At 38.2% G+C, this 24,558-nt stretch overlaps 1 protein-coding gene across 1 annotated transcript; it reads right to left on the reverse strand.

Annotated features, from left to right (window-relative positions):
• Nucleotides 1–364: 364 nt before the first annotated feature.
• On the reverse strand, nt 365–23,668 carry ELOVL7 (ELOVL fatty acid elongase 7). Its single transcript, XM_057402698.1, has 8 exons — nt 23,589–23,668; nt 14,085–14,178; nt 11,516–11,706; nt 8,993–9,073; nt 8,529–8,585; nt 6,317–6,422; nt 3,446–3,582; nt 365–2,166 (listed from the first exon to the last, which is right to left on the reverse strand). Exons 2-8 carry the CDS (start codon nt 14,146–14,148, stop codon nt 1,963–1,965), a joined length of 840 nt encoding a protein of 279 aa, XP_057258681.1. The 5' UTR covers nt 14,149–14,178; nt 23,589–23,668; the 3' UTR covers nt 365–1,962.
• Between the last annotated feature and the right edge of the window lie 890 nt (nt 23,669–24,558).

The following is a 24,558-nucleotide window of genomic DNA, read 5'->3' on the forward strand; positions in this document are numbered from 1 at the left end:
TCCTTTCAGGCTGCTTTAAAAAACAGCAATAGGTCTCCATCCTAAGATCACTCCCTACTTTGGAAGCCACAGGCATATACACAGGCTGGAGGGTGGTAGGCTTTGAGACTTTGAGTCAATTATGGCATTTGCCATTGAAAACATGTACGGCCCCTGATCAGCACCCTAGCTGACTTGGATTCTGTGCTACAGCACCTCTTTGCATGCACTGACAGGGAGCCTAAACTCTGCACTGAGAATTCTGGGATCAAGCATCTAAAATTCAGGGGTCAAAATATACATCTGCTATCCAAATCCTTTCTGGGATCTAATTTCAACCTGCCATGGCAGCTGATAGCTACAGTGATTAAATACTGGAAAGCTAAAATATAAATTATTTTTTATTTGTTTTATAAAGACAACTTGTATATAATCTCATAATAAATCATTTGCAACTCATGTCCAAGATAAAATTTAAATCCTTTTAGCATTAACAGTGCACCATAAATGGCAGTATCCCCATAAAAGTATCCAGGTAACAAAACTGACTTTCTTGGAATTGTACAACACATAGGTAATTAAAACCTGACCCAAAGTTTTGGGTGTTCGAATACTCCACAGATAGAACAAGCACAGAACAAACTTCTCCGTTTTTAGTGAACATAATAGAAAACAGTACTTTTAAAGATAACATTGAACACCTTCAACTCCACATTTGCAGGTCTGTTGCACGCACCAATTCCTTAATAAATTTATACAGTACAAATGCAACTTGAATACAAATAGCTAGGTCCTTTGATTTCCATACATGTGTGACCCTGACAAGCTGCTTAAGCATGGAAAGCAACATACTGGTTAATTCCACAGAGACTGGAGTCGTGCCCAGCCACCACTGCCTGTCTCACTCTCAGTAGCCCAAAGAATGGCACATACGTTTTTGCCCTGTTCTGGACAAGGTAACTGGTGCTATTAATAGAGAAACTTTAACCTTGAGTGGTTAAAACCAAACAATAACAAAACAAAAAAAAAAAGACCAGCAAAAATCTTTGTAGGCATGTATTTCAATAGATAATGGAAATGGAAAAAAGTAGACACAGTACAAATCATGCTATGTGATACTCAGCCTTCAATCAAAAGTACTTTTTTTAAACTTACTCGACAACTAAGATTCTAGCTACTGAATGACAAGATTATTTTCCTCCCTAAACAGCCTAAGCTACCAATATCAAAATATATCCGTAGATACATTGAATAGTAAGTACATTAGGCTACTTTGGTGAACAAGTCAGTAAGATTTTTTGATTATCACACTATAAGACAGTTCAGATAATCTTCAAATCAGCAGGTTTCCAATATTCAGAACAATATATTTGTGAGTACAACATTAAGTGAATTAAGTTACCTTAGACAGTATATCCAAAAATCTATGATCTTCAAATGAAACGCGATACCTTGACAGATTAGCATACAATCCTTCCTTTAAAGTTATACAGTTTGTAAACAGATGTAGCAATGTTTATGTATTAACTTTATTAATAATAAGCTTGAGATTCTGTAAAAGGTACTTACTGAAGGTTCATTCTTTTAATAAAAAGCAGCTTACAGTCTCAGCAACTCACAACATTTAAGGTGAAGCAATATTTTTCTCTCAGTGTTCAAAGTACTCAGTACTCGTCATACACATTTTAGTTTCCCCAGTGAACATTGTTATTTTCAAGCATCTTCTAGAGATCATCTATCCATTGATTTCTTACACAACAGACATGAACAAGATGTTGAAAAAAATCCTTTAGAGATCCTCACTGCTTTCCTCATCCCCCAAATTCTGAATCCCAAATAACTTATGGTAAAAATACAAATTCTGTTTTGGACGAAAACATACAAAATATACACCATGTAGTGTGTGCACCTAAGTATCTCGATTGTCAAGCAGTTTCTACTTTGACGAATACACTTTCTTGATGTTAGAGATGAGAGTGTGTTTCACTGATCTTTGCTGATCCCATTTTTCGCCATTTTTGGTAGTCGTTTTCCCTTTGTGTAAGCGTGGTACCAGAAGTGGAGAAACAAGACCAAAAACAAAGAGCCATACACCCAGATAATAAACATGAAAATTGGATACTGGTATGGACAATCATCCATGAAGTAGATTTGTGCAATATGGCCTGTAATCAAAACAAACTGGACCTGGAGGAAAAAGGTGAAGAAAATAAATACTTTTTAAATAAATATCAGCCTTACTACAGAAACACAACTTGCCTAAGGAAGAACAGAATGCCTTGGGGGAGAGCTCTTTTTAAAACTGACTGAGATGAACCTTTAAAGCCCCTCTTCCAAATGTTACTTCACTGAAAAACACTTCCATATAGAAAAGAAAGAGAAGTCCTGCGACAAACTGAATTATAAGCAGCACTGAGAAACCCATACTAGGAGAATGGGAGTCTGCCCTGGCCAGTTCTGAAAACAAGAGATGGGAGATAGCGTTTGACTACTTGAGAATGGGAGGCTCCTTTAGAAAAATTAGCCAGAAAAAACCCACCTGACCAAAAAAACAAACACATGAAAAGACAATAATTACAGGATTTCAGAACATGAATTCCCACCTTGCCCACATACTACCATGCGACACTGAATTCTTCAGGTCCCAAAGAACAATTTAATGGACAATTACAAATAAAAGTTTCCACATGAACTCAAAGTTAATAATCCACTGGTAGTTCTTCCAAGACAAAAAGACTAAGCTATAAATATTCAAGCTTAATTGTTCAATTTCACCTGGTTACATTAACTATTCTATTACCACCAGACCTGGTGCAAGCAGCCAGCCATGACTGTTTCTACCTGCTCCTTTCCCTCCTCCATCAGCATCCTTGCTCGGGCCAAACTAATTGTTTAGCTGGAAGCTGAATTTTGAAAATTCAGCTATTAAAAAGGCCAGGCATGAAAAAGCACCCAGAGTGGTAACCTTCTGAAAGTGATCTAAGGCTAATAAAACACTTACTGTAATTACTGAAAGGGAGAGTTTTAATGCTCTGAGTTAAAGAGAAGCAAGTTCTCTAATCACACATTTTCTATAAAAGAACAGACATGGAATTCTTAAGAAATACTTCTTTTTCCCTTTTGTTACTACTAGCCATATGTAGTCTGCACATCAGTTTTGTTTCCTTGGTGTAAACTACGTTCTAATCATTTTCATACAGGCAATGAGTTTTGTAAATATATTTACCAAGCACTGCACACCTAAAAAGCTCATGTGTCTAAATCTGTGATTATAGTGAATACTGAAGTCAGCATATTTAAGTACATAACTGAGGAGAGCTCACTTTTGTTTCACTCAAAACACAGGTAAACCTTGTACCAATTGTAAGCTACACACATGAACATAACTAAAGTACAAATGTACTGCATTAATTCTGTGTTAGCTACAATCAGCTTTGAGAGGTGTTTATTCAAACAAGTTACTCACAAGTTGCATAGTGGTCATGTATTTTTTCCACCACAAATATTTATAATAGGCTGGTCCCAAAGAACAGATTCCATAATACGTGTACATGACAACATGGACAATACAGTTTAGCAGTGCATGAAATGTTCCCAAACCACCTGCAATAAAAACAAACACAGTACCAGTATTATTGCATCAGGTATTTAAAAAGCTACCTCAGGTCCTAGTGCTCTGTTTTGGAGTAGAAAAACAAGGTACCACAAACCCTACAGGCTTTGATTAACCCACAAGGTATTTAACTTGAACTGAGTTGACACCAATTCTGTGGGATTGTATCAGTTTCTGAGCATTTCCAAAACAGCAAGAAAACCAAGGTGATTGAATTATCTGTAAAAGATTTTAGTGGAATTTTTTGTTCTTTTGGTTCACTTTTTAAATTGTTTTTTTATTAAAACATATACATGATGGAGATTCAGAGAATATAGTAGAAACAGTGTTTTACACCTGTTTTACACCTGTTTGCTAGACATCACAATGAACTTTCCAGAACTCTGAAGGATAACTAATAATTCATTCCCCAACACAGATTTCCAGGTTCCCAGGGAAAGAATCACAATGTCACATAGTAAGTTTTTGGAATCTTGACCTAAGTGAGGATCTCATAAACCCATCATCCACCACAAAAGTATTCTTAGAGCAAAAAGGAAATGTAAGACCAAGTAGCCCTATTTATGGCAAACTCATGACTGAAACAGGTAAGATAAAAACATTTCACAAAGGAAGTAAAGAAATACTTTTCCTTTTCCATTGGATCAACTATGGAGTTAAATGATCCTGCTCAAAATTGTGTTATTTTAATGAACACAAGAAATTATAGGTAATAATGATCCAATAAGCAGCAGCCAGCAAAGTATTTTTAAGAGAAATATGAACATGAAAATACTGAGCATCAGAAGAAAGCAAGATGACAGAAAAACAGATATTTAGAGAGAGGGAAAAGAAAAAAAAAAGCCAATTTTCCATTAAGTACCATTCAAGTTAAAAAGAAAACATCTTTTGTGATTTTAGTAGCTCACACTAATCTTCCATCTTGATAGACCATAACTCCCCCTGCCGTGATTGTAAACTTTCTTTGAAACTTAGCTATTTATATTTTTAAAAATAATTCAAGTGTTCTTACAATTCAAATATATGTACTTCTTTTGGCTTGCACAGTGAGTATTGAGAAATAAAAACAAATAGATAAATCAGAACAAAAGGAAAGAACACCCAACTAACAGTACAAAAATATGCCTCAAAAAGCACCACCATACATAAGCTCCATTTTACAATTCCCTGTTTGAATCAGATCAGAGAAAAAAAAAAAGAGGGGAAAAAAAAAAAAATCTCTATCCAAATGCACTGGTTTTTTATCAGGTTGAAAATTTGATCAATGCCACCATTTAGAAGGACAAATAGTGATGAAACTGAATACACAATAATCATCAGCAGGACTGAAATTCTTGGAAAGAAAATTAAGGTACCAAACAGAACAATATTTTGAAAGATTGGTGTAAAGATAAGCAATACAGCTGTAGGAACAAATACAGCTCTGCATGTATACAAATGACTATTATTAGCAGAGGACAAAATGGTTCTTGCATACTTTGCTGAAAGTATTTGTGAAATTATCATAAGGGAAATCTGAACCTGATGCAAAATCAGAAGCCTGTAGCTGGTATATTGATACTGTCTAGATAAAAGGCAGAAAGTTAATCACCTATAAATGGAAACTTTTTGAGATTGAAGAGGAGGAACTGTTAAGTTGTTTGTGCTTTTTTGTGTTTTCCAAACATACTGAAATGTGTGCTGAGAAAACTACTCACAATTTCATCATTAACGAACTGAAATACCAGTTACTCAGCAACATTTTAAAAAGACATGATCAAAACACCAGCTTCCTATTAACAATAACTCAATAAATCCAGCAGAAACATATTCTTCTATACACTAGGAAAATCTGCACACTGGATATGTTCAAAAGAGTCCATCTACCAATTCTACAGGCTGCTTCCACTTGTTACTTTTGTATTCATGACAGATCAGATTTAATAAGCAATGGTTCTCTTCATCAATTTGTCACCTATTTTCTGGGAAAAAAAAAAACAAAAACCAAACACGCCAGAGAACATGAGTGAAGAAACACACAAACCCCCTATTTTTCAGGGGCAACTCCAAAAAAAAACCCAACAAACCCACAGCCTCATAGAGATGGACTGCTAAATGACTCTGCATTTCTCCACTCAGTGCTTCTCAGGCTATTCTCACAGTAACCTTTGTTTATTAATGGTGCACACTAATATTACAGCATAGGAAGATGCATGCACAGACATACAGAGCAGGAAAGGAGAAAGTCAAGATAAGATGGGAGTACACAAATACTTTCAATTCAGTATAATTCAAATAAGTTTCTGTAGTAAGTAAGATCCAGAAAAATGTTTCTGTGGTTTTGTGAAAGTCAAAGTATGGGATGTAAATACGCCCCAGTTACACTACCTGAAGCCAGCAAAAATAGCTACAAAGGGGGACAAATGGCTCTGATGTCATTTCAACAGTCACCTGCCTCATATGTCTCCCTTAGCACTTGTGATTTTGCAGTCTCATCTCTGCATATGTAAGTTCTCTTCTGCACCCTTCACACCCCTAAGAAAAAACAACACTGCACAAAATGCTGTCAAACAGGAAAACTGAGTATTCCCCACCCATTTAAATAATTATGGTGATCTCAGATGCTTCATGAAATACTGCAGACATCTAAATTTTAAAACACCAATGTTTGCAATGTTTTTTTGTCTAGCATAGTTAACTTTTACTATCAGAAGATATGTACAACTTCAACTCTCTCTCCACTACCTGCAGCAAATTTGACTCCAAACCACCAGGTCCATGGCATGATGGAATGATGAAAGACATGCAGGAATGTAACTTGGTTGTTTTTCTTACGCAGCACAAAAAAAATCTGAAACAGATTTTTAATGAACAGAATGTTACAGTAGATAATCAAGCTGAACATACTTAGAGAAAACTATGCATTAGTGCTAGCTGCCCACTACTATACATTTAACAATTCTTCACAGTCTTGGAAGAAGAGGAGAAACTGAGGCTCAGGAGATGCAGACTAGTTTCCAAAAGTAAGTAAATTTGTATGTAAAATTCAGCTATGGCATCTCAAAAGCCAGAGCAATGTTTGAAAGCGAATGTCCAACGTTGAACCATCACTTACGTGTGCAACAGACAGCATAAGATGGACTTGCTTAGATTGAGAAGTATCTAGAAGCATCAGATTTTAAGTCCCCTGAGCTACTAATGCAAGGCCATTTGGGAAAATTGGCCAAAGGCCTAGCACCAGACACAGACAGTAGAAAATATCTGGTTAGAAAAAGCGCACTTTTTTTATGAACACTGACTTGGTTATCCTTGGAAAAAGGCAAAGTTGAACTGAATATATGTACGTCTTCTTAGTTATATTGATGGGACACATTTTAAAGGACAGATACTGAGGGAAGTGTAAAAGGAAGACAGGGCAAGAAAACTGTATGAAGTCAGGTCATGCAAAGGGGAGTATCAGATGGCAAGCAAATAAATACAGCAGAAAAGAAGTCTGGTGTGTCAGGGAAAACATTTGGGAACAGCTGACTTAAATACAGCTAAGAAATTATTTTTGCAATAAATCCAAAAAGCTGCTGAGACAAAAGTACCTGATTGGGTAGATTCAAACAACACAAACTAAAAAAAAAAAAAAAAAGACATTTCAGGCCCAGGACCAATTAAAAAGGAACAGACTGACCAGCGGGTAGTAAAGTAAAGGTAAATAGAGGACTAAACTTGTCAGGCTTTTCCAGTTTTAGCATTCCTGGCCCTTCCATTACCATTCCATTTGGCTCAGTCAGTAAGATCTTCCAGCACTGAATCATGAGTATTTGCATATGAAAGTTAGATGGCTAACTTTACTCACAAGATGTATAACATCCGAACTGCTCATGAGCCAGCTCCTGAATCACCGCTGTTGTGCCCCACAGAAGTTAAATCAGAGCTGATTCCAACACTCTGAAGCTAGCTTGAGAATAGCTAAGCCAACCCTACTACAGAATCACAGAAGAGTTAGGACTGGGAAGGACCTTAAGATCATCTAGTTCCAACCAACCTGCCATGGGCAGGGACACCTCACACTAAACCATCTCACCCAAGGCTCTGAACACCACCAGGGATGGAGCATTCACAACTTCCCTGGGCAACCCACTCCAGTGTCTCACCACCCTTACAGTAAAGAACTTCTTCCTTATATCCAATCTAAACTTCCCCTGTTTAAGTTTGAACCTGTAACCACTTGTCCTATCACTACAGTCTCTAATGAAGAGCCCCTCCCCAGCATCCTTGGTAAGCCCCCTTCAGATACTGGAAGGCTCTTATGAGGTCTCCACGCAGCCTTCTCCTTCTCCAGGCTGAACAACCCCAACTATTAGGTGTTGGTCTCAGGAAGAGGGGAAGCAGACGCTTGCTGGTGGCAAGTGCAGTCTGCAGACTGTTTCAATGCATTGCTGCTCAGACTTAAAAAACAGGTTAGAGTGCCAGCCTGACACCAAACATATCTATAGTCATGACTTCCAAGATATACACAGGAATTCAGAGCAGGTATGTATGGCAAATTTATGCTGCATCCAGAGCTGCTGATGCAAATATCCTGAATGTGGAAGATAAAATCTGAAGATGACATGGAAAAGATTCACCATGATCAGCTGTTCTTTCATCTGCAGTGTTGAGACAGCACTGCCGTAGCACAACAGGTTAGTGTACTCGGCTGTTAAACAGACAAGTTATCATGGCTCCCTAAGTTTTTAAAGGTGTGTTCCATTATTAACATTTTTCCTGACAAGCAATAAATGACAGTGTAACGGGACAATAAGATGAGAAGAGATAGTAAGGGTAAACACCTTGACAGTATTCCACTGATTGAAGATTGAAGTGCTAAATAAAAATCAGGTTATGCTCTTCAGTCCCCAACAGCACCTGTTCTACTGTGAAAAGGAAACATCAATACTTCTTTTATTAGGCTACAAATACTTACAGTGTCCAATAATTCAATGAACTTGGAAAAGTAGTAAAGCCAGCAAGTTCGTACCATCTGCAAGAGTAAAAGCCAAAAACTGTTTAATTGTAAGAGTCATTAATAAAACAAAGCAGCTGCATAAAAAAATAAAGTATATAAAGAAAAGTAGTGGGATGAGTAAGCAGTGTCACAAGGTACGCACTAAATATTTAACTATACAGTCTATTTTTTCTTTAAAAACACAAAACATTTAATCCTGCAGGAATTTTAAAACCAGGAGGAACAAGCCAACAAATACATTGACTTTTTCTTTCTACCAAACAATGAACCCCTCCAGTTAATTCACATGCTCCACATTATGCAAGAGGCTATTTCCATTTAGTACATTCCACTCTACTGCAGTGCATTTGGTTGTACAAAAACCGTTTCTAAACATAAAGTCAGTGTAGCATAACAATTAAGCTTTGTGTTTAGCAACTTACTCTCAGAGCTGTAGGTGACCTCGAGTAGTCAACAATATCACATCGAAATGAGTACCCTGTGGCCCAACCCGACATAAGAAACTGGAGCAAAGAAAAGGGAAAAAATTTGAAAATTTCATTATTTCAGGATTAGTTTTACAATCACTAAGCAGAAGCAGAAAACAATGTTAAAAACTTGTTGAATTTGCAGCTGTGTCAATCACCTACCTCTGTGAGGCCTAGCTACCCAGTAATCCTTTGCTGTTGCAAATTAATGAATTTCTAACTCCAGGACCACACCTATAGAAAAGAACTTTCCTTCTACACCCATAATTTCAGCACTAGTAACTGAAGAGGAGAAACAGCTGCGTCTCAAAACCAGTGCTAAAAAGGCAACTTACTGCGTAAATGAGACCACAAAAACAAAGCAAACATTTGGATATTTTTTGAAAATTGCTATCACAGTCAACCACCTTAATACCAAAAAGAAACTAGCACAGCATCTTAATACTATAAGAAAACCAGCCCAACAGAAAAATATGGCTTGATATTATGAAAGACAAGGAACTGTATATTTTGTATCATAGTTTTAAAATTTTCCTTAGTTAAACAGCATGATTCATTTAGTCTTTCACTGATATAAGCAATGAGAATTAGGGGTTTACAATCAAGAGCATATGCATGACCAAAGGACTGTCTGTAACAAATATAATTTAATCTTTTCTCTTGGAATAAATTAAAGCTTGGCATCCACTAGGACTACCCTATCTTCTATCTATTCATAAAGTGTTTCTCAGCCATTGATCATCATCGTCCACTCATGCATGGTAGCAGGGAGGTTCAGCTCTCTTAACAGATAGAAGGGTTTAGTCCATTTAACTTCCTAGAAGGATCAGTTGCTCAAATAAAACAAGATTTGAAACACCACCCAGACAGCACAATACTAAAGCACCCACCAAATGGCTTAGTTCCAAAGAGGGAAAGAATCAGCTTTTTGCTGAGCACCAGACGATAGCAGAAATTCAATCCATCAACATTCAATCCAAGCATTCTTTCATGAAATTGTAACATGGAAGTCTGTACAGCAGACTAATCGAATTCTGTGTCAGTACCAGACATTAACAGAAGCTTAATATTGTTCTTTGGTTTTGAGGGTTATACCAAAACCAACCTGGCACCAAATCACAAAAGTTCAGTGATTTGTCAAAACAAAGTCTAAAGAGCAAACATGGACATCTTGCCTACCAGTTTCCCCAAAACAATCATGACACAAAGCAGCTGCTGCTGCACTGCCTTTAAAGTGCTGCTAAAAGAAACGTCACACAGTTCATTGTTAAATCACGATGAAACTTATGCAAATTAAGCTAACAGAAAGGTATCCTGCCAATTTGGTGCAATCCGACAACTTCATTACTAGTTTGCCAAACCTGAAATAGCCACACAGCCATATTTAACACAAAGAGGGTCAGTACTAGCATAGTGATGCTTCACCAAAGAAATGTATGAGATATCATTCACACTGTTCCTAAATAGCTGCACTTTAAAAACTAGCCAACCAAAAAACTAGCCAACCAAAAAAATCCCCTACCAAAACACCAACAACCAGCCAAAATAAAAAAAAAACAAAAAAATAAACCCCCAAATATTCACCCACAAACACCAAAACAAAAGAATCCAAACAACGACCAAAAAACCCCAACCCAACCAAGCAGAAAACTCAGCAGACATTAGCTATCTTAAGGATTAAGGTAGCAAATTAAAGATTCTACCAAAGTTGTACCTTCAGTCTATACCAAAGATTTTTAAGTCATTCAATCCATAACACGATAAAACTCAGGCTTTTCAAAGTCTAACATTTTGCTTGAGCAATGAACTACAGCAAATCTCAACATTCCTTTTTAGACAAAAATATTTGCTATATTTGGGGTAGGGAAAAATTAATGCTAAAGGCTTTCATGGTTTGGGTTTTGGGGAGAGGGGTGTTGGGTTTTGTTTGGTTTTGGGGTTTATTTCTTGTTTGTTTTGGTGGGGTTTTGGAATTTTTTATTTTGGGGGGGGGGGGTGTTTGGTTGTTTTGGTTTGTTTTTTAAGATGAAGATTAGATTTTGTTAACTTCTGTCATTTAAAGGGCAGATCCATCTGAAGATTATTTGATAGTAAATATACCCGATACAGTGTTTGAAAAATCAGTGTCGATTATTACGTGGTAGGACAGAAATAGTTACAACAGACTAAGGAAAACAGTCTGCTTCACCTACTACAGCCCAGGGAAATTAAATAAATTACGAGAATTTTTAATTTTGTAAATTACATATGATGACACATATGATGTTTTACAATCTTACCTTCTAGGTATGACTTATTCCCTTTTTTCAAGTATCATCTGAACTAGTCTAGTATATTGCTTGGAGGAATATAATTACAGCAATCAGAATAATAGCTTTTTGAGAAGTGCAGAGTGGGAATTTTGTTAATAAATTTAAGAGAAGTTAGTAGTTAGCAACACAAAACATATAAATACATTACAAAAAAAGTAATACTTACTTCATAAGTCATATATAGAGAGAGGGCCACCACACTAAAATTATAAAATGCCATTATCTGCCTGAGTTCAAAAGGCTTTTTATTTTCCATGATTCTGGGTCCCAAAGAAGTGACAAAATAAATGTAGGTTACAATGATAAAGGTTGTTGGAAAAGGTGAAGACATGAGTGGCCATCCTTCCAGCCTTGGATCTATAGGAGAGGAAGAAGGGAAAAAAGACAAAAAAATCAGATCTTTCCAGGACTTACTAAATCCTAAACCAGCTACAGAAAGGTAATTAATTCTTAATAGCTTTTTATTTTCACTGATCATGGTTTTTTATTGTAACTGATCATGTTTCAGAGTCCATTCATCTCAAATCCATACTGACTGGATAACAAGATTTAGCACATGTAGGATTCAACACTTCTCTGCATCAACTTTTCACATACAATGAACAGAAGAAACAGAATCATAAGTGGCACGACTAGGGCTCTCCATGAAAATGCTGTGCTTTCACATATGAACGGGGCTCAGAGGGCAGCATAAGAAGGCAGCGTACAAGCAGATCACTGAGGCTGCTTTTCCATGTGAGATTTCATTCTTCTAGAAAAGCATGAACCTTATTTCATGGGTTCAAGTCACAGGGAGCAGCCACACTTTGCAAGATCCTTGAACTTTATAAGCCACATGATGTTAAAAATACTAAGCAAAAGGATTTTAAAGTTCAAAGGCCTTCTGTCCCATAAATTGGTATTCATAGTTTAGTATTTCAGGCTTTATGCCTATTCAGTGCAGACATGTCACCACTTTACAGCACCATAAAACACACTTTCATATTACAAGCCTCCAAGCAGCAAAAATGTTTTCCCAGTTACCCCAGACAGAAGCATTGCAGAGTCCTCCTCCTATGTACACCCCACTCCCTCTCCCTGCAGCTGAGGCTGGCAGGCACTCCTAAGCTTCACCACACCAATGCACCCTTCTGTGGCCCATCACTGGGTCCCAGCTCATCAAAAACTTCCATATTTCTCCATAAGCAGGAGAACAGATTCGTGCTTCATGTTCTTTAAAAAAAAAAATAAATCTATATATTAGTTTTAATTTCTAAAAACCAACTTTTGGCATATTAATTTCTGAATGACCCCAAACTTAACTAATCATAGAATGGTTTGGGTTTGAAGGGACCTTCAACAGTCATCCGGTCCAACCCCCAGTGGTTCAGTAAACTGATGCTTTCATGGTTTGTAGCTGTATTTTGGGGGTGAAATTATACCACTGCAATTTTTGTTAAGTGCTTAATTCAGGGCCAAATGTCTGAAGTCTGTGATTTTTCAACCTACAGCATTCAAGCACCATACCACCCAAGATACCTTCTGATTTTGTTTACAGCCACTGGAAGTTTTAAAACAGGTTGAGGAAGAAAACACATATTATAATGCTGCTCAGTCTGTCATGTGCCCAGTGATGCTGCCCACAGACCAACAAGGATTGTGAAACACATCACTAGGCTCCTGTATGTGTTGAACTGCAAGAGAATCACCAGCTCTTCGCAACTGACTGCTTTTTGTGCATCCACCCATTGCACTGGTACTACCAAAATTTTCCCACTGGTCTTCCCAGCTTGATTCTGACAAAACAACATCCCACCACTAGCAGTATGCCATGAAAAGCCACACAGAAGCACTGCTAGGCAGGGGGACAAGGAAAGTCAAATTCCGAAGTCATGTATACTGCTGCAGAAATGCTCCATCACCCAGCTCTATCCCAATCCACTTCACCCCAGGAGTCATATTGATAAAACTCCCTTCTCACTTGTATGCTGTGGCTCTGCAGAACAGGACAAATGGTTCTCAGCTGTACTGGAAAAGATAAATTTGTAATTTTATTACCAAACCTTAACTGCTTCTCAGGTTTTCCCCAGGAGTCAGCTAATCCCTGTCACTATGTGCCTACCACAGTGAGGAACATGCCTCTTCTACTGTGACAGATGGGTCTTAACCCAGACTTGAGATCATCTTCATCTTTTTTTGGCAAGTATTCAAACTACAGAACAACAACATTAAAGCACAGCTTCATATCTGTTACCAAGTGCAATAAGAGACTAACATTTTTTTTCAAAACAGAACTGTGTCAATTACTTTGAGGATTAATTTTTGAGATACTGTGACTTAGCAAGGTTTTTATTTTTTTTTTTTTTTACTTTGAAAAGCAAAATACCATGCACCTAGCTCAATTAAGTGAAAAACACCACTATTTGGTAATGAAGACGAATTAAGCCTTTGCACTCAGAAGCACAGGAAAAATGCAAATTGTACAATTCAGGTAAGCCAGAAATCACTGTCTGCACTTAATTAAGTCTAAGGTTAAACCCATGAACTTGATGGGTTTTGAGTTTTTTTCTTTTTTAAAATGCACAAAATAGTCTATTTTTCATAGTTCAGAATGTCTATAGGTAACTTGGCAATTCTTAGAAATACTTACAGGAAGACAAAGATACTTTAAGTTGATAAACAGTATATCTGGAATAGCTACGCATCGCTATTCAGAATTATTGAAAGTTAGTAAGTTTAAGATTTAAATGACTCACCGGCATCTTTAATCCATTCATCATACAGTAGCACAGCCTTTGATGTCAGATTGCTAAAGGCCATTTTCACTTGATTAAGATTTTATGATCCTGCCTACAGGAAAACAAACCAAAACAGAAATACAGATTTTTTTTTTTTTTAATTAATAAAATAAAGGTCAAGAAAGTGTTTTGGAAAGGATATTCACAAAACAGAAAGAAAAAATTATAGGGGGCCAACAGAGCACCATATGTGAAATACAGATCAGGGAGCTTTTACTGACCATACCACACTATGCTTACGGCAATTTATAGCTGAGCTGTTATGTACAACAATATGACTTTGTAATTTCAACATACCAAACAAGATGGTTCCACGCTATAAAGTGTTATCTCAAGAAACCATGCTGTGGTTAACCATTACAGTTAAGGGGTAAATATAAAGAGCAGCTGCTTAAGTTCAGTTTTATTACCATCTCCACTTGACAGACCAAGTCACTGTTATGTGATCAAGTTCAGCTTTCCAACATTTAGTGTTGAAAATTTTAATTTTTCTAACCAAGAAGTATTTCTACGGTAGGTGGGAAGGAAGGAAGGTGCCAATATGTCTGCATACTCCTTTTAAATACAATAATTACCTATGCTACAATTTGCATGCAAATCACACCCTGATGAATCAACTGTTTCCACAACAGGATCATGAAGTGTCACTGGTAATATCATTAACCCAAGAGAATTATCCGGCATACCCAGTTTGCCTGCAGCACCACCTACATATGTAAAACTTTTCAGAGAAGTATGTTTATATGAATGATGATTTTTCCTTCAAAATCAAATACTAATCAGCCCTGCCCTTGCCTCATTCCACCCAGAAAATACTTTTCAAAAATCCCAACACATTCGAAGAGTGTCTCTCCTATTCCCGCTCAGGATCTCACTTTGCCATATGATTTCCCTCTATACCCCTGTGCAATCCTCACACTATTTAGTCACACCTTTGTTAGTCCAGGCTGTAGCACACTTTGATAACCAGCTCCTTTGCTCAGGCTGTCCTTCTGCGTCTCCTTCAGACTAAGGGAGATGGAGGTTTGGAGAACCAGTTCTACCCTCATGATGGTAATGCATCTCTCCTCATATCTCCCCACTGTCATCTTATTTATCCTTACCTTAACACTCCCGAAAAACAATTTCACCCTTATCTCCAGGTCTACAAGCACCCTCTTGTTCACTGCCACTTCACAGGAGTTTTTAGGTGCCTCAAAAGTACACAACACCCACCGTTCATCACAAGATGCAACACAGACAAGCTTCCCTTCATTAGAGTTCATCTGATCTACCTTTTCCCAGTTCTCACTTTGTCAGCCACTAGTTCTCCTGCTTGCAGCTCTGTCCTGTGTGTCTGATGAACATCTGAAACCACCATCAATTTTGTGTTCAAAAAATATTCCCTCTCAGTCTGTTTAAAGTACACATTTTCCAGAAATACCATCCTCCAGCATCAGCATTCCCCAACTCAATGTCAATGCCTTTATGCTGACCATTTTCGCATGCCCTATATTTTATATTACAATGTTTGCTACAAAGCTCTGTATTTATGAAGGTGCTGACAAAATAAGAAGCAGCATGGGATATCCTCTTCCTTTTCTAATGGAAACTTAAGTGGCCCTCTTCCTTTTGGGACCAGCAATCACATGACACAAAAGATTTTATGGGTAAAGACAAATTAAAAATATCCCTGCCATTTTGCTCCATAAACCAAACTATAAATTACATCAAGCATATGTAAAACCAATCCTGTTTTGTACACATATCAGACTGCCCAACTATGACAGCCAGGCATCTCAGCTGTAACTGGTGCTGAGGGAAGTGTCACAAAATCTGTACTTTGTAAATACTCATTTCAATAATTACACTGATTTCAATAACTTATCTTTAAAATCCGGTATTCCCATTTCAGTCTCATGAGAACAGTCTATCAAGAGATGAGAAATGGCAAATAGAAGGTACCCTGTTCAGGAGTTAGGACAATATTCTACCAAAGTCTATAGACACCTTGTGCACAGCATGGCTCAATATTTATTAAATATATTCACTGAATATGAATATTACATTATATTTAATCAATTCTTCAATAATAAAAATAGTTCTCTGATTTCACTGCCAGTCAGTTTTCTCACTCTCATCTGATGATGTTACTGGAACTCAGTCAGACCAGGTAGCTCAATATGCTGACCAAAACCTAAATGAAAGAAGTAACCTACTGCTTCAAAACATGCTTCCAAAAATCCAGAAAATTCTGTGTGAATGTTGGCTCAAAAAGAATTTATTATAAGCTTGGGGCATTGATTGACTTTTTCTCCCTTTTACAGTGCAGACCTCTCATCCTGAAAACTGCAACCTCACAATCACACAATTCTTTACATTTATCACTTGACTTGTTGACATCATTTTATTTTTGTGTTAGGAGTCCAATAAATGTTCTGTCAGTGTTTAAACAGAAACTCTTATGACTGCAAGGCACTGGGACCTAGTGCAAGCTTTTTATCCGGAACCAGACTACTTCCAACAGATTGCTTCTGCTTCTAGTAGAAAGGCAGCAGGTCAAAATAGCAAATCCTCACGTTTCCCAGCCTCTGCCATGCTGATGGAGAGGCCTTTGTCCCACCTCCCCTGACTCCAGCATTTGCAGTTCTTCCCCCTTTAAAATGTTTCACAAGAGCTAAGACATCCTTCACGGCTCTCAGCCTTCAAGGTTTCTTTTCTGTTCATAACCAAGCAAGGAAGCTCCACAGTAGATGCTAAACTTTTTCTGGAAGTTTCCGCAGTTTAATTACTATCCTAGAAAGAATGATGCACCAGTCAGAAAGCAGATACAGCCTCAACACAAAGACATACTGACTGATCAATTACCTTGAATCTGAAGGTAAACAAACTACAATAAGGTAAAACTATTTTTAGAGTAGGAGTAATGTCTGCCAGAAACAGTGCTGATCAGAACTTTTCTACAGTTAAAAGATTCATTTTAAACCAACTTTCATATATAACACTACTACTTTGCTTTCAATGGGCTTTACAATTCTACTTGTTTTCTTAATCAGGTACCTAGTTTTCCCTTGGAAGCCCATTTCTATGAACAAATGTTTGCATTATACTGTTAGCATTTCAGGATTCTTTGTTTGTTAGCTATCCACAAGTAGGGTTGATGGCAGCGTGAAAAGTATTTTGTCTTATCCTGTTACACCTAGTTCACAAATTCATACCTACTGGAAAAGAATAGGTTTAAGGCTTGTTTGGTTTTTTAATAGAAGCATAAAAAAAACCCCACATGCCACACACAAAATAAACAATTAGCTTGTGCTTCAACAAAAAACCCACAGCCTTTTTTAACGACTGCTTTCTTACAGTACAACACGTTGTTAAGGAATAACCTGATAACACTTTGACCATAATGCAACCTTCCATAACACTTAGCAGTTTTGAAGTCTACAGACCTTATCCTCTAATGTGAGACTGGAAATATTTGGCCTGTAGGGATAAAGACTCTGGGGCAGAGAAGGACACTTGATAAATATACAGCTTTATTTCTTCATTACGTAAACTCATCTGAACATTAATCGTTTGTATAACCACAGTTTCATCAGGAAAATAAATATTTAGTTTTCAGACCTTTTAATGTACTTACAGAATCAGCACATCAGCACTTTTATTTCCAATATTCCACTTTCTGCTTTTAACAAAATTTAAAAATGTAACTTAAATGCACTAACACTAGGGAATTTTATTCTTAAAATAGAGTGTCTAGAAAGTTCACATTCTCAGAATTAGGGAAGTCGCAAACCAGATTCATTTTCAAAATTAGGTTCTTTTAAACGGCATATTGGAAGAAATTTACATAAACTTAAAAAAATGCAGTCATGTAACTTCAGTCTGCTTAGCTTGAAAAGTTCCTTAAAACACAGAGGCAGTTCTCTCAAGCACATGCATTCGGAAAACAATCCCTGAAATCACCCCAAAGCATATGCAATGTACTCAGCTCTTACAAAGAAATTAGCGCTATTTTTCTTTTCTGTATTTTTATTTTAAAATGCCATTGGAATAGTAATATTGTTCACCTAGGTTCATGCCTGCTGCACTAACATAATTTCTGAAGGCATCTTTAAACAACTGTATCCTTACCATTATAAAAATAGGGAGTGTAAGAGAGGCAAAGGAGAGAAATGCTAAAAGACCAAAGTAATTTGCTGGACTCTGGTCCCCTGCAGCTCAGCAGACAGCTGAAAGAGACCACTAACAGTTAAGGCATCTAGCTTGGCAGAACCAATTTCAAGTGGGACTATTACTTTTACTGAAGAGGCAAAGGCAGCTGATAAGATCATTTACACAGCCAAAAATGCCACAAATACCACACCAAACTATACGTGAATGAATGTCTCATGATGACAAGTAGTATGTAACAAGCTGCTGGAAGTGCTCAAGTTCAGCTAGCACACAAAACTATTAGTGATTCTTGTTATGGGAATTACTGGTATGCCTCAAACATTCCTTATTTTTAAATGAGAACATGAAGTTTCTCACATTCCTTTGCTTAGCCCACACGACAGATATTTGCCATTCTTGATGCTCATTTATTCCCCCTACATATTTTTTAAACATTAAAACAGATACCAAGATTTGCTTTTAAATAATAATTCTACAAATGTTTTGTTTTGATGGCTACTGAACAACACAAGCAAACAAAGGAACTTGACAAAAAAAAACAAGTAAAGTGAAACAATCTAATGTAAGCTCTGTCACTTCAGAAAACAAATTCCAAAACTCAGCGGGAACTTAAGAATTTGCACTAGAACTTGCTAAGCTAATTATTAGTAAGACAAAGGAGCTACCTTTACAGGGACCCCCGTATAACAATACAGTTCAAACTTCAATGGAATAATTTCCACCCAAGGCAGACCGCAAAAGCAAAGGTTCTGGAGAATGTGAGAAGCAGGCAAGTAGGTAATGATGGGGGCACCCTCCACCCCAGAGAGCCCACTCGAAGATGGGGAGAGTCTGTAGAACACATTGACCCATGCAGGCCTGATTTCAAAATGTTAGCTTAAGAAATGACAGTAATACTGGCTTACATATTCAGGCACAGTTATGAAACTTCCATGTTTCAGAATCACTTGGCATACTTTCGTTAATTCTGCTCTTGAAGTTCAGAGGGTAATTAAATCAAGACATTTCACAGATGGTATCTTAAGTTTTACCTGGGAAATACCAGCTCTGCCCTTCCTATTTCCCACGGCTGTGTGCTTACATAATTGCAGTTACTCTAGCTACATTCCTCCATATGCCATTTGGCAAACAAATACAAACTGCCTTACATTAGACGGGTTACTCACCTATATTCTGCCACAAGTTTTATACTTAGCTGGATGTCTCCTGTTGTTAGGGGTTTCCTTCAGAGAAGTTTCTATTATCTTCCCCATCCTTTATGCCTTCTGTCGACCACCCTTTTGAAAAATTCATCTCTTAGGCAAATTGGCTACATCCTGCTCAGCATTTGGTGGCCTTTTCTTCTTTGCTAATGTTGCTGTTTAACACTGTTGTTCCTGTCAGATGGCAGTTCTGCCCAAGTAAGTGACAAAAGATGACAAAAGTGACAAAAGAAAGATGACTGTATGCTGCAGAGGTATTTTGAGAAACTTCCAAACTTTGAGAGAGGTACTAGTTGCTACCTTTATTAAATTTCAAATTCTGTTTCTGAAGCCAGTCCATTTTAAAACACCAACCCTAACTCTCCAGAATGCATCAACAATCTCTGCAAGTACGCTTTAGAGTAGACATGGGGGAGAGAATAGCAGATTTTAAGACAAATATAATCTCTTTTTTAAAAAAGTGGGCATGCTAAAAACTGATTAAAGAGTTTTAGAAACTATATTAAAACATCTACTTGCAAAATTACCCATTGGCAGTATTCAGTAACAGATCAACACATCTCTGTAGACACCCTTACTGAATTATTTACACAGTATCTCTTTAACGATTTGCTTTTTAAACTAGCATCAACTCTCTCATTCACTTATGTGAATCGTCTGTTAGCAGAACTAGTGAAAACACGTTTCATTTCAATCACACTCCCGATTGCTTTTCTGCCAGACTAATGGATTTCCTATTCTGATCTTGCATAAAATAAGAAGTCCAGCTTGTATTTCCTTCCACACCTGCCTATAAACTGTTAAAAGAACTGACACTGTAGACTTCATAGCAAAGCTGAACACTGGCAACAGGCACAAAAAAGCTGCTTCCTGTGAGAAGCTGTGCCCAATGCCCAGCCAGAATCGTAACAGCATTTTCCTGGTCCACATACACTGATCAATCACCAGCAATGGCTGAATTGGGAAGCTTCAGTGTGCAGTCCCACAGCACCACTGCTGGCAGGTCTGGCAGCTGCAGGATATGTCACAGCAGCTCAAAGCTTAGTCTTCTGGAAAAATAAGCTATTTTTCAGCCAACCTGCACCCAAAAGCATTGAGGTTCACGTAAAGTAAACACAGAGGTAAAAGAAATGCAATGCTGTAGGCACAGAGAAAGGTGACAGTAACAATCCTGTCTTAGATCCCTTTAAGCTGATAGTGAAATCATGTAGGAAGGACACAGAATTATCATGTCCAGTCCTGCTTACTCATAGACAATCATGTACTGATCTGTTGAAGTTCACACCCTGTACCACAAGTCATCACTCTGTCCATCACAAGCCACATGGGACACTCTACAACATGACAGCCACAGCCACAAAAATTACACTGAGCTACAGCGAGGCAGAAAAAGATCTGGCATCACCAACATCTTATATGCATCACTAGGGGTTGCAGTGACACATGCAAAAATGATCTTAGGGACTGATGTCCTACATCACATAAAAGACACATCAAGTCCAAACAGTCCCTGCAATCATAGCCTGGAAGAAAGTTTCTTTGTAAGTGAGAACCCAGTTCAAGACCTGAACGCAAGTTACCAGTTTAACTCAAATATGAGAAGATCTCTGGGCAGGCCCCTAAAAAGATTCCCAGTTTCAGCTAGGACGTGAACACCACAAAATTAAGTGTATCTTCCCCAGTTTTCTCTCCCTCACCATGTTCCCAATGTTTCAGAGGAAGGCAAAAAGATAAGCAGGCGGAAAAAGCTCCTTGAACTTATTACCAGTGCTCCCCTGTCTTTACAAAAACTCTTCATCATTTGCATATCAGACATCCTGCAGCCAACTACTCTCACCTGCCTACTCCTGTGCTGCAGTGAGTGGCTCTTTATCCTGGGTTCAGCAGCAGCAGTCATTTTTCTCCTTCTTAGTAGCTGGTGCAGTACCATGTTTCTGACTTTCCGCCTCAGAATAGCACTGATAACGCCAATGTTTTTAGTTGTTGCTCAGTAATGATTACTCCAACCAAGGACTTTCTGAGTCTCATGCTCTGCCAAGGAGGAGAGGAAGCCGGGAGGAAGCAGAGGCAGGACACCTCACCCAAATGAGCCAAAGAGGTATTCCACACCACAGCACATCATGCACAGTATATAAAATGAGGGCAGTTACCCACAAGGGCTAGATCGCTGCTCGGATCGGGCTGGGTATCAGTTGGCAGGTGGTGAGCAGTTGTATTCTCTTCCCTTGTTATTTCCCTTACTGTTACTATTATTGGTGGTAGCAGCAGTGGTTTGCGTTATACCTTAGTTACTGGACTGCTCTTAACCCATGGGAGTTACATTCTTCCAATTCTTCTCCCCATCCCTGCAGAAGCAGAGGGAGGAAGAAGGGGGAGAGAGAGCTAGCAGCTGCATGGTTCTGAGTGGCCAGCTGGGCTTAAACCATGACACTCCTGCACCCAGCCAAGGGCAGAAGCTCTTCTCAGTGGTCACAGTGCATGACTTGCACTCCTTCGATTCCTGCTCAGTGACACCAGCTCAGGAAGTGAGCCCTGTGGCACGTATCACATGACAACTTTCACCTACGAGTCAAAATAAGGTTCACATAGGATGTAATTCTTTTTATTAATGTAACTTCCATTAGCTACTGATATATCATACCCTTATCAAATACCTTTGGGAAAGTACCGATTTAGTAACTGGTCATATCCGAACCAGGTTAATCATCTCCTTGAATAGATTCTCCTTACCCCTATTTGCTTATTAGGTAACTAGAAAACTTTCTGCTGCATTTCAGTCTTTCTTTCAAGACCAGATCAACTAAGCTTTGGGTCACTTCAAACAGGTTTTCATAAAATGAGAAGCAGGGGCTAGACAGCAGTAACACAATCTAGTATTTTCAGCTGCGATACACAACCATGCTAACTCCTACATCCAGTACTTCCCATTCATTCCTACAAGCCACCGTCTTCATAATAAGGTGAGCTTTACCCATTCTGGGTTTTATTTTCCCTCTTCAGTAGAGACAGCTCTAATGTAAGACTTGTTTACAGCTGTACTGTTTCTAAAGCGCATACACATTGTTAGTAACAAAGCAAACCAGAATATAAAGCTCTGTACTGAAGTAGAGGATAAGGAGTGGAACTCACCTGCTCTGCAATGACAGCACAGCCTAGATTTTTAAGACAATTTATAGGCAAGCCCTCAAAAGGCAGAGGGAGTGCAAATGCTAACGAAATGCTTTGAATGAAAGCATCAAAGATGGCTGACAACAAAGGTTTGTGTTTTATGAGACTAAAAATGAAGGGGCATCCACAAGCTAGGTCTAATGACATTTAATTTCTTCTCACTGTGGTGGTGAGATTGCTTGTTTTGAGTACATGCTGTAGTTACTTGAACGTTTTGGTAAGACTCTTCAACATTCTACAAGACAGATAAAAGCATTCTCATATAACTTATCAATACCTTCCCAGTACACTCAACAAAGCAGGCCACAAGCAACACATTCTCAGCTAACGTTCCCAAGATCTGTGATCAGACTAAAGCTCTCTCTCTTTACTCCTTCCCGCTACTGCTAACCAAAGTCTGTATCATTGCTGAACCTCTGGGTAGGATGGCTTAGAACTGACTCTGGTTATTAGCACTATTGCTTAAATCCATCTGCCCGATTAAAGTCACTCATGTCCAAATACAAAGGAACATGAGTGACTGTCCCCTTCCTTCAGGAGCAAGCTGAATCACTGAGTTGGCTCTTTGTCATCTATCCTCATTAACAGTTAAGAATGCATATGACTTAACTCCATATGAGAAACTCATACATCCCATTAATTACAGTAGAAGCAGTTTGCTACCAAGGACCTGTAAAGAACTTAGTTTGTGTTTATCCATCACTTAACAGAACAGTGACATAAATTGTCATTAAATAACCAGAGTGGGGGGCACTCCATGGAAGTTAAGCAGAAAGAGAAATGCAGAGCTAGACTTCACCTTCCAGAAAAGAATCCTTAAAACAAATGGGAACAAGACTTGTTACACAGGTAACATCTCAACAATCTATAGGAATGGAAAAAAAACACACAAGCCTTATTTCCAAAGGCACCTACTAACTAATCAATGGCAACATACCTGTAACTATTCAGCACTGCAGAAAAATAGATACAGAAAAATCAGACCATAAATTTCCACCTGTGGCAGACAAAGCCAGCCAGACATTGATGTCTTTTGTAACAGGAAAACACAGCAGAAAGAAGTTTCATAGGAAGGGGAGACAAAAAATACATAATTACCTTAAGAACACAATACCTTAAGAAAGAAGGGGTGTGCAAGTAAAGTGAAAAAAATTCACCATTACTAAAAAAAGAAGTATTTTTCTACACTCCCATCTTGCCTATAGCATACACTTAACCCAGCTACTGCCACTGCAGCTGCCATGACAAAATGACATTGCAAAGTCAAAGTAATTTTACAGAACTTTTATTGGACCATCTGTAATCTTGCTGGGTTCAGATTACTGGTAAGTAGTAATGCTGGTAACACCACTGTGGAGTTCCAAAATACTATTTTGTTCACTCTTTAATGCAGCAATTTGCAAAAGCTGAATTGCTCCCACGCTGCTTTTATGCTGATGTGGACTGATTTCCTTTACCATTGTTTCCCACTGCCTTGTACTTGCTCCACCTACCCACCCTCTGGGTCCTAGGCTGAAATCCCAAGCAGCAAAATACCGCGTTCCTTCTGCTCCAATTTTGATTGTGTTGCATTAGGCAGGCATAAATTTTAAAGGCAGCTGACACCCTCCCTTACTAGCACCTCCCTTTTCTTTAAGCTACCCTTCAACATAGCGGACATGCTGCTGAACACTGTATACATCAGCAACTGCATCCTCCCTAGGAGGCTCTTCCAAAAGAAAGCTAGAACCAGCTGTGCCAGCACCTTCTGCAATGACCCGCACAGCACAACCATGAACTTTGGGAAGCTTGACACAGGCAAGGCTGCACAGAGGGGAGATGGCTGAGCTTTAGGGTGACAAAAGCCTTTTTAAAGGAAATCTCTGCTAAGTGTTTTTAAACTAGTCTCAGAACACTCTCCCCACCCA

This window comes from Pezoporus wallicus, unplaced genomic scaffold (assembly GCF_028554395.1).
Source record: "Pezoporus wallicus isolate ANWC-B61680 ecotype Strahan unplaced genomic scaffold, APGP_CSIRO_Pwel_v1 contig_2870, whole genome shotgun sequence".
Taxonomy (NCBI): Eukaryota; Metazoa; Chordata; class Aves; order Psittaciformes; family Psittacidae; genus Pezoporus; species Pezoporus wallicus.

Bases quoted from the DNA above. Each gene is read 5' to 3' on its own strand.
- ELOVL7 (XM_057402698.1), bottom strand. From the start codon at position 14,148: ATGGCCTTTAGCAATCTGACATCAAAGGCTGTGCTACTGTATGATGAA. The intron at 9,074-11,515 runs GTAAGTATTACT...TCTTTGCTCCAG, and splicing joins CTCTATATATGACTTATGAA to TTTCTTATGTCGGGTTGGGC. The intron at 6,423-8,528 runs GTAAGTATTTGT...AATCTGTTTCAG, and splicing joins TCATTGAATTATTGGACACT to ATTTTTTTTGTGCTGCGTAA.